Genomic DNA, 11,734 nt, shown 5'->3' on the forward strand with positions numbered 1-11,734 from the left:
TTAACTGGTGACTCTAAATTGACCGTAGGTGTGAATGTGAGTGTGAATGGTTGTCTGTGTCTATGTGTCGGCCCTGTGATGACCTGGCGACTTGTCCAGGGTGTACCCTGCCTTTCGCCCGTAGTCAGCTGGGATAGGCTCCAGCTTGCCTGCGACCCTGTAGAACAGGATAAAGCGGCTAGAGATAATGAGATGAGAAACTATCAGCAGGGGTCAAGGGGGCTGCCTGAAGCTGTTGAGATTTTAACATTAAAAGATGCTATAGAACACATTTTTTACATAGATTTAACATAGAAAAGCAACAGAATTTAACCATAATGTGTATCTATTTGATGCCATATTTTGTAATCAATGACATAAGTGGCAAAAAAAAAAAAAATTATAAAAATTAGACGAAAATGTAGCTTTGAAGAATATACTTGCCTAAATATTCCACGGATTTTGTTATAACAATAGTATCCATAGTTCATCTCATTTGTTTATTTTTTTGTTTCAAGTTAATGTCAAAACTAGTCTAATATAAGCCACATTCTTTTTTCAAAAATCATGAATATGAGCAGAAATCAATGATTCAGTAATATTAGATATATACATATGTACAGCAAATACTGGAGATATTTGATTTAAACCTCTCTCTTTTTGAAAGGTTTCACTGCAAAGGAATTTAATGCTCTTTTCTGGGGTGCATTCTGTCTTTCCTCCAGTTTTCTCTGCTTTTGTTTCTCTGATCTTTCCTTCTGCTTTTCTGATGTTCCTGCAGTGCTCTGAATTAAGTTCAACGCATTAGAAACAAAAGCACGAACGGAGTTAAAACATGTTTTCTAGCAAATGGGCGCAGCCATATTGTTTTCTTGTTCTATCGCGTACAGTCTCGCGGTCAGTGTTGCCAGATACTCCTGACGTTTTCCAGCCCAAAATATGTTCAAAACCCACCAAAATGCACTTGAAACCCCCCAACTGGGTGGAGAACCGCGCAATCTGGCAACACTGCTCGCGGTATTTACATCAATTTAACTTCCGAGTGTTCCCGAATGTCAACGAGAACAAACGAAGCTGACGAAAACATCGCTAAACAAGCAAACCAAATCAGAACGTATTCTGCTGGTCATTTTACTTAAACATATAAAAAAACATAAACGTTTAAAAAAAACAACCACTTTCGCTAGAAAATAGCGGAATTCTGCTAAATAGCGGACGTCTGGGATCCCTGGCATGTTACAGTATTCAATGGAACCACCAACTGATTTACAATTTCTTTTCTCGGCTTTAACAGAAATTAAGCCATTGACAAACACACCTTCTTTGGACAAATAGAGCTCCTTGAACTTAGCACGCTTCTGGTTGAACTCCATCTCCAGCTGCTGTTTGAGCTTGTGGAACTCGGCCCGCTCCTGCTCCAGATCTTCGATACGCTGCTGGAGAAGCCCTGCCATAACAAGAAAACACTGTTTACCATTGGGGCCAACTGGCGCAATACCACCATGTTAATTCAAATTCTCAAAATCCCATCACACATTGACTTCGGGGTGATTAGGCCCAAGAATCGGGTACGTTTGTTGAAGTCCTCTTGGCAATAGTGGTCTAGGGCTTGCTTCAATTGATTCCTGGTTCGGTCAACATCATGTGTTTAAGTTACCCGAACTCAGCACTGCGAGCAGGGTGACACGTTTGGTTCAACTTGACTACCAAAGGAAAATACACTATTGGGCCCAAGGGTTGTACCCTCATTTTTTTAACATCCCATTCTAGACCTTGTCCTCTTCCACTACAAATGTGCTCATTCAGCCAGGAAGGAAGGTCAGGCACTGATGTGGTGAGGTGAGAAGGCCTCAGCTAGCGTTCCAGTTCATCCCAAAGGTGTTCAGTGGGGTTGAGTTCAGAGGTCTGTGCAAGTCATTCAAGTTCTTCCACTCCAACCTTGGCAAACTATGTCTTCATGGACCTCGCTTTTTGCACAGGGGCACTGTCAGGCTGGAACAGGTTTGGGCTCGACCCCTTAGTTTCAGCGAAGGAGAAATGTAATGCTACAGCATACAAAGACCAGTACAGCTTAGGAAAGGCCCACATGTAGGTCTGATGGTCAGGTGTCCGCAAACTGTTAGTGATATGGTATAACTGGGTAACAGTTCAGAAGGAATTCTTCAACCCAATTATGAACCCCTCTCTAAAGTGGTCCTGGGTGTGGACTCAAGTATTTGGGCCAAGTGTGAAAATGAAACTTGACTGATTCTGGAAATATGCAGGATCATCACGCGTGACCAAAAGCCCCAAAATCCATACAGGAACAGATGCAGGGATCTGAAGGGGGACCACACATGTATATCCTCAGCTGGGTCACCCTGGTAATGCTTGTTTAAGTCTCCCCTTGGCTCCCCATGGGGAGCCTTAAACAAGGTGCACATCACCCTGTACCACAGGCAACTCTTACATCATAACAGGATCCACTCAAAACACCATCTCTACCTATGCGCTCCATTTAGATCGAGTAAGCAGCTTTTTTGGATATTGTTGTGCTTCCGAGATAAAAATAGCCCTGTTTTTAAGGTGGCACAAGATTATAAAAGAAATGTCAAATGCACAGGTATATATGAGCATGTACTGTAAATGTTTATATTAAACAGTGCATTCTAATAAATCGTACTTGTGGATGCTTGAAATTTTAATCCCCAATATATGCACAGCATTATTATAAAAGTTTCATAGATCACAGCTTCACTTCTGTCAGTGTTCGATTCGATCACATAGTCACACTGTGTGAATAACGTACCGTCAATAATGGCCTACTAATATTGTACATAGCAGGCATGACCATTATTATGGCTAATTTAGCTAATGGATGCATATTACGATCATCTAGCATCATGTGAACTGCGTGTTCAAATCACATTTGTTGACAGTAACGTTTCCCCAAGTGATACCAGTTGGTAAAAAAGTGCACACCTGCATCAAACCAAGTGACGTGCTCGTTACGGTTTTCAGTTCTGCAACGTACTTTAGATTATTTGTAAAAAGTCACACCATCAAACGCTGTCCAGATCTACATTGGCAAGTGGAGTGGAGGTTATCATAACAGCAAAGCAAGGACTAAATCTGGACTGGGATGTTCAGAAAGAGCATATGGGTATAATGGTCAGGTGTTCACAAACTTTTGGCCATACGGTGTAAGTGGCATCTAGGATTGTTTAGAGGCAAAAAGATAAAAAGCATGATTGAGTCAGGGAAGGGATTTGATGCACAGGACTTACTGGGGCATTTGCGTCTTTAGCCAGTAGTTAAGTCATTTTACTGAAATGGACGAAAATAATCAAAACGACTGCATTCTTGTCTGGACTTAGATGTAAAAATAAGACAATATTAATATATTTTTTTTTACTTTGCGATACAAAATATTGCGTGACAACGATGACGGTATTAATGATGCATTGATACTGATGCTACTATCATAACTAGTAGCCTATCGCATGTCATGAGCTAGTGTACGTCATCGCTCGAGCGAACAGGAAATGACAGTACTGTGCAAAAGTCTTAGGCACCCTATTCCCCCCCCCATACAAACTTCGTTATAGATTTCTACATTATTGAGTCAGTACAAAAACAATTTTAGAGTTCTCAACGTTTGTTTTCCAGCATAAAATTAAACGTTACAGAAAAAAAAATTATATCTGAGCAGCATTTAAAAAAAAAACAAAAAAAAAAAAAAAAACAACAATGACAAAGGGTCGTCTCACACCAAATACTGACTTTGCATTTATTCACTTAATTATGGCTTACTGCTGTTTATAGTTTGTTTTTTTAAGAAATGCTGAAACATTTCGTTAATTTTTCAGCCATTTTTGGTCTAAAGCATTTCTTTACACATGCCCAAGACTTTTGCTCAGAAAAAAGATCAAGAAGAGGAACCATAGCATCTTCCTCTATCTTTATGGCATTCAGACAGCAGCGACTGTTGTCATTAAAGGGGAACTGAAGTTATTTTTAAATTTGCTTTATTTCTTAATTAACGTGTTATTCAATTACGTTTTCGGTTTTAGTCACCTTATATCATGACTCGTATTGGCAACTAAATATTATACTTATTGGCCTATTCGGTTCTTAGCCATGTTGAATGTAGTTCGTTTGGTCCACGGCAGGTGTCGCTTATCCGGGCGAGCTTCACAAGACTTGTGCGAGACTTCGAAACGTGAAGTGTCAGCCAGGTGTCGGTGCCGCCATTTTGAAAACTGTTTTCCAAATGAAATATTGCACAAAAACGAGTTTAAATGACGATTACTGCCTACTTTTTTCAAACTTTCCTGACTGCTATCAAAACAAACAAAACTTCTGGCTTGATCACGTCAGCATTCGAAAGAGGATGTGCGCGTCTTATGACAACGTTGGCAGATGTTGCCTGGTGTCCGAACTCGCTCCCTACTCACTACATAGAGCACTGTATAGCGAGGACGCCATTTTGTAGTGCTGTCCGAAACCTTAGTGAGGATTATTTACACCCTATATAGTGCACTCAAAGGATCCCACAACGCATCATGAAAAAGTAGTGTACAATGACGATCACTAACCAAAGCAATATATCCCATCATGCATTGCAGTCGCGCTGAAAGAAATCAAATTAAAAGTCTCAAATTCGATTTAACAAAAGGCAGCGGCAAAGAAGAAAGTATTCAGCCTTGATGTAAAAATAACTGAAAGACGCAGGTACTTTGTATTGATTAATGTTGTTAATGCGCTCAGTATAGAGATCTTGCGTGTGACGTCACAGCCGATCCAGATTGTGACAGACGCCATCGTGTCGGTCAAACGCCATATTCCGCCTTCTACTTCTGGTTCTACTTCTGCTTTTACTTCTACCTTTTCTTCTGGAAAACCCTACTATATACAATTCTACTACAACGGCTGCGGCTACAAGCTCTCCCTACCTGTGCACGTTTATGTTTTTTGTGTGTATTTTTGCGTGTTGTTCGTCTGTACCAGACTTCAATATCCACTACAACCGTATGGACTTACTGGACATTGGTTTCCAGCAGAAAATGACGGTTTGTAGCGATTTCCATCGCATGCACAACATTCTGGACGAGAAAAAAAAACATTCCGGACGAGACAGCGGGGTCTCCGTGGATTGTTATTGGAAACAAAGCGAAGGAGGCGGTGCCGGGAGCAGAAGCGAGGCTACAGGCAGAGCCGGCCTGTTGACTAAGCTCAGAAAACAGCCACTCAAACCTCCACTGCCAAGCCTCTACCTCTCCAACGCCAGATCCATGTAAACAAGACGGACGATTTGGAATTACAGCTGGAATTACCTTATTCTCTTCTATAATCGGCTGGTCAGTGCTATACTCAATACTTAAGTGACTTACCCATCCAATGAGGATTGTTATTTCCTTGTTTACAAGATGCCACATCTGAGTCGCTGACAAATCCTGAATTTCTGTAAAGAAAACCGTCCAGAGATTTATAAGCACGCAGTGCTTCACCACTGAACAGCGAGGGAAAGTTGATGAGGTAATCATACACGTCCGGGTATTCCGCTGGCAGTTCAAAATCCGGTCGTGAAAACTCCGTCCAGTAAGCCATAAGGGTCACAAATCTGTAGATTGTTTATTTTAGACATATATCTAGTTATCTGTTCATTAGAAAAATGAGCCGTGTAGTCCGTCGGTTTAAATTGATCCATTCTGTACACGAGTGCAGCAGTATTCAGCGGTGTTTTTGACCGACAAGATGGGGGTTGTGTACTTTCCGGTCACGTGACTGCAAGATCTCTATAATATGGATTTATCACAAAAATACATGCGCATTTATTATTTTGAAAACCCACCAGCCGACTGATCTGGCACGTTTTAATTGTGCGACAGTAACGATGTAAATACCAGCGCGACGGACTAGTGTCCAAAAGCATTTGTTCATTGTACCAATTACCTCACTATACAGTCCTCTATATAGCAATTCCCTATATAGGGAGTAGTGAACGAGTGAGCGATTTCAGACACAGGGTTTGAGTTCCGCCGTACGTTTTACTTCCGTCCTACGATGTCTCGCACAGGTCTCAACAAATCTCGTTTACGGCCATTGCTTTGACATATGGACTGATCTATTACATAGCATATTTCAAAACACTCATAACTTGCGATAGCAGTGACAAGATTGATTGATTGCTTACTTGCTTTATTCCGAACAGTAACGAAAATAAATAAATAAATAAATAAAATAATGCAATAATCAAAACATTGTCATGAACAAACAGAATAGCGTAGCCACAAGGCAATAACAATGTTCGGAAAGGATAAGGAAGAAGTAAATAACTTATCAAATCCTAACCCTCTATACCACCGCTAATCAAATGTTACTTTCCGCCATAATAAAAATATATATAAAAGAAAACAAAAGCAACAAACAAAAAACATACCAAGACAGTATAATATAGACCAAATATAATATAGACCCTGTTCTACAGGGTCGCAGGCAAGCTGGAGCCTATCCCAGCTGACTACGGGCGAAAGGCGGGGTACACCCTGGACAAGTCACCAGGTCATCACAGGGCTGACACATAGACACAGACAACCATTCACACTCACATTCACACCTACGGTCAATTTAGAGTCACCAGTTAACCTAACCTGCATGTCTTTGGACTGTGGGGGAAACCGGAGCACCCGGAGGAAACCCACGCGGACACGGGGAGAACATGCAAACTCCGCACAGAAAGGCCCTCGCCGGCCACGGGGCTCGAACCCAGGACCTTCTTGCTGTGAGGCGACAGCGCTAACCACTACACCACCGTGCCGCCCAAGGCAGTTTTATATTCTAGAATATTCCTGAATTTTAAACATTTTGAATTTAAGAATAGTTAATTAGTATGATCTCGCCAACCAGCACTATGAATTATTCTTATAGCTCTTTTTTTGAAGTACAGTTATTGCATATATAGCTGTCAGAAATGCATTCCTATATTTAATAAAATGAGGAATAGAATTTTGATGATATGCCTTCAGTTCTCCTTTCAGAATGAATCCAAGGTGCCATGAATTGCGTTCGCACAATAGTGAAGCGAGCATGCAGAGAAACTTTTGCAGATGTACGTGTAGGAGATGGAGCAGTTCGATCGTGCGAGCACTGAGGCCTGAGGCAGTTTGCTTGTAGGTCAAGGTACAGCAGTTTACGTTTCTGTTTAATGCTCACTCCTGTGCACTCTTGGGTTAGCCGTCTCCGTGCTCTCGATTCAAAAGATTTAAACTGCATATCTTTAACTCAGTGCAATGAGTTCACAACAAAGCATACTAGTATTCAAATATCCTTACGTCAACACTGAGTACACTTTAAAAAAAAAAAAAAAAGAGGTGTGTGTGTGTGTGTGTGTGTGTGTGAGAATGTCATGAGCCATGCCTTTAATGGGATTCATATGATGTACAGGGTGACAACAAAGCACATGCTCTCAATAGTCCCAGGGTCAGTTTCTGAGCTCCACAATAAAGAGCAATGTATAGCACATCTCCAGTTGAGAATCTGTGTCATGATGGCCAACCATTATTTAGAACTATCTGAAGAGTGTATACAGCTCGTATGTCGACTTTATCAATACCAGATATGGATAGATCAAGGGTTAAATGGGAGAAGGACCTGGGAATAAGTATTAAGGAGCAGTTATGGAGGGACTTGTGCAGAGATGGGGTCACGTCTACTTTAAATGCAAGATATAGGCTGATACAATTCAACTTCCTGAATCAGCTGTATATTACCCCATATAAATTACATAAATACAACCCCAATATATCACCTTTTTGTTTTAGATGTGGCACAGAGGAAGGAACACTACTTCATTCGACCTGGCAGTGTTCTAAACTGCAGGGGTTTTGGCAGGGGGTAATGTGAAACTCTATCAACCATCCACGGGGTTGCATTTCCACTGGACCCTGAAATTTGTTTACTGGGGAACTTTACTAATTCCATTCTTGAGACAAATTATGCTACTAACAGAAATCCTTTTGACAATCGCTAAGAAACGTATTGCAATAAAGTGGAAATCAGACACACACACACCCTTCCAATTAAAACGTGGCTTTGTGAAATCAATAGCTGTGTGCTTCGAGAGAAAATAAAAACTTATTGGATGCAGAAAAGAAGTAAGACTTTTTACAAAATACGGCAACCATTTTTAATTTATATGGAAAATCTACCAGCACATCAGATTGACTAAATTTCCCTGTATTCGAGTTTGACATGATCTACGGTACGTCGTAGTGATGCTACCCTTTGTCTCTCTCTGTATCTTCGATTATTGCATAATGTATTTTATTTATTCTTTTATTGCCATTATTATTATTATTGTTTTTATTTATTTATTCACACATCCAGGCTGGACAAACTGATCAGGCGGGCCGGCACTGTGGTCGGCATGAAGCTGGACTCAATGGTGACGGTGGCAGAGATGACGACTATGGGCAAACTACTGAACATCATGGACGATGCCAGTCACCCTCTGCACACCGTCATCAGCAACCAGAGGAGCCTGTTCAGTGACCGAATGCTCCTTCGCAAGCGCAGGACGAACAGACTTAAAAACTCTCACGCCATCAGACTGTACAACTCCTCTCTGGGGGGGAGGAAGGGTAACAGGAAGGTTAGCACTGTCGCCTCACAGCAAGAAGGTTCTGGGTTTGAACCCAGCGGCTGGCGAGGGCCTTTCTGTGTGGAGTTTGCATGTTCTCCCCATGTCTGCGTGGGTTTCCTCCGGGCACGTGCATGTGTTCACTGCTTCAGATGGGTTAAATGCAGAGGATGAATTTCACTGTGCATGTGACAAATAAAGGTTTCTTTCTTTTCTTTTCTTTCAGTAGCCTAGCCTAACAATAAGCAATACTAGACAATGTGCAATATAAAAGTGCAATATCTCTCCTGCTGCCCCCCTTCCCCATATCTTATTCTTTTTATATTTGTATATGTAAATACTTAATTTATCTACAAGTTTTTTCTCTATTTTCTATTCTGTTTATCCTGTAATGACGCTGCTGGCATCTTAATTTCCCTGAAGGAACCCTCCCAAAGGGATCAATAAAGTTCTATCTACAACCCCAAGCATGCCTGTATGTGATGCAGTGCCATCTAAGGGCCCGAAGATCACGGGCGCCCAGTATGGTTTTCCGGCCTTGATCCTTACGCACAGAGATTCTTCCAGATTCTCTGAATCTTTTGATGATATTATGCACTGCAGATGATGATATGTTCAAACTCTTTGCAATTTTACACTGTCGAACTCCTTTCTGATATTGCTCCACTATTTGTCGGCGCAGAATTAGGGGGATTGGTGATCCTCTTCCCAGCTTTATTTCTGAGAGCCGCTGCCACTCCAAGATGCTCTTTTTATACCCAGTAATGTTAATGACCTATTGCCAATTAACCTAATGAGTTGCAATTTGGTCCTCCAGCTGTTCCTTTTTTGGACCTTTAACTTTTTCCAGCCTCTTATTGCCCCCGTCCCAACTTTTTTGAGATGTTTTGCGGTCATGAAATTTCAAATGAGCCAATATTTGGAATGAAATTTCAAAATGTCTCACTTTCGACATTTGATATGTTGTCTATGTTCTATTGTGAATACAATATTATTGAATTCCGTTTTTATTTGAGTGATTCCACGCTTATGGGTACTGAAATGGGGACATGAACTTATTTTTAAAAATTCACCTAAAACCATTTCTTTTTTTTTTTACCATCAGGTCACAAAACATGTAATCTTTAATGAATGACATGTTAAAAGATAACTTTAATTTTCTGAGATGTAATAAAAACATATTTATATGCCAAAGTCAGAACATAACAGAAGTGTTGTGGACATATAGATTCTCAATTTTAACAATGTAGAATTACTTTTTGAAACATAGGAAGGTGATGTTTTAGCAAATATAATTAATAAACATGTGTAGTAGAATAAACATACACATTCTTTCAATAAGATTAACATGGTATATAGCTAGATTGTAATTAATTTGTAACAGACACGAGATGGACAATCGTAACAGAAGTAATGTAACAGACATCATTTTGGCATTTGACTTTGGCATATAAATATGTTTTTATTACATCTCAGAAAATTAAAAAGTTATCTTTTAACATCTCATCTCATCTCATTATCTCTAGCCGCTTTATCCTTCTACAGGGTCGCAGGCAAGCTGGAGCCTATCCCAGCTGACTACGGGCGAAAGGCGGGGTACACCCTGGACAAGTCGCCAGGTCATCACAGGGCTGACACATAGACACAGACAACCATTCACACTCACATTCACACCTACGGTCAATTTAGAGTCACCAGTTAACCTAACCTGCATGTCTTTGGACTGTGGGGGAAACCGGAGCACCCGGAGGAAACCCACGCGGACACGGGGAGAACATGCAAACTCCGCACAGAAAGGCCCTCGCCGGCAATGGAGCTCGAACCCAGGACCTTCTTGCTGTGAGGCGACAGCGCTAACCACTACACCACCGTGCCGCCCATCTTTTAACATATCATTCATTAAAGATTACATGTTTTGTGACCTGATGGTAAAAAAAAAAAGAAATGGTTTTAGGTGAATAAGTTCATGTCCCCATTTCAGTACCCATAAGCGTGGAATCACTCATTTACAATTTGTACTTTGTCCCAACTTTTTTGGAATCAGGGTTCTATCTATCTATCCATCCACTTTCTATTGTCCTGTCATTGTGAGTTCATTTAATTTTTACTTTGCCACCTTGTGGATTTTGAGTTTTTCTTTGATTTGAGTTTGTCTTGTCAGTTTGTAAATATAATCTTGTTCTTGAAAAAAATCAAAAATAAAATATTCCAAAAAAAAATGTACAGGATTGACATCTCCATGCAAGTGCAATCCCTAAAGTGCACCAAAATCCTGGGTTTGATTGTGAAATTGAAGAAGCTGGCAGAGTGACCAGTTGTTGATCACCATGCACAGATGTGCATCAGAGCACACAGCCACACATCTGCATCAGAGCACACATCTGCATCAGAGCACACAGCCACAGCTGCGGATGAAATCGTTGCTGTCAAAGTTCAGCAGCAGAGTGACAGCTCACCTCGCGCATGCATTGCAAGTGCTGCTAGCATGCTGGCTAATGCTAACAAGCTCAGCTGTAAAAGTGCACTTGCTCGGACTAACCACATATTTAATAATAACCCTGCAAAAAAAAAATAAAAATAAATGGTGACATGAAACAGAGGCTGAACTGCTAACAGCTAAGCTCGAGCGCGTCACCGGCTTATTGCGCGCCGCCGAGTCCGGGGACGCGCACAGGCCCACAGGCCTACAGTCAAGGAGTTAGCATAAAATGAAACGAAAATTAAACCGTTTGACGACCTGCGAGTCTTACCGTCGTGTTCGGGCGGCCGGGCGGCTCCCGAGGCCTCTTCGGCCATGGCTTCTCCCGGGCAGACTTTTAATCGCCGGCTCGAAGAAACAAAGCTAGGGAGTGCCAAACAAAACAGGCCACCATAGACGAGGCAACGTCATTGTAGAAACAAGGCACACTGCGCATGCGCGAGTTCGATGGGAGGAGATGGGCTGTGTTACTGATGTTAATGTTATTTAAAAATATATACACTACATATAATGTACATACTTCCCCTCGCTCTGTTTGTATTTTTCACTTTTTTTTTTGTTTATTATTAATTTTCACAGAATTCTCTGAAAGCCCGTTTCCGAAACTTGGAAAAAAAAAAAACGCAATCATAATTATGAGGTCATAGTTTTGACTT

General features: G+C 41.1%; 1 protein-coding gene across 1 annotated transcript in view; it reads right to left on the reverse strand.

Annotated features, from left to right (window-relative positions):
- Positions 1 to 11,493, reverse strand: part of rabep1 (rabaptin, RAB GTPase binding effector protein 1) — a 57,179-nt gene extending 45,686 nt beyond the window's left edge. Inside the window, exons 1-2 of the mRNA XM_060912476.1 lie at positions 11,350 to 11,493; positions 1,298 to 1,426 (exon numbers count right to left, since the gene is read on the reverse strand). Coding sequence (XP_060768459.1) covers positions 1,298 to 1,426; positions 11,350 to 11,395 — 175 coding nt within the window. The 5' untranslated portion in view covers positions 11,396 to 11,493. The remainder of the gene's footprint in view (positions 1 to 1,297; positions 1,427 to 11,349) is intronic.
- Between the last annotated feature and the right edge of the window lie 241 nt (positions 11,494 to 11,734).

This window comes from Neoarius graeffei, chromosome 28 (genome assembly GCF_027579695.1).
Source record: "Neoarius graeffei isolate fNeoGra1 chromosome 28, fNeoGra1.pri, whole genome shotgun sequence".
Lineage (NCBI taxonomy): Eukaryota > Metazoa > Chordata > Actinopteri > Siluriformes > Ariidae > Neoarius > Neoarius graeffei.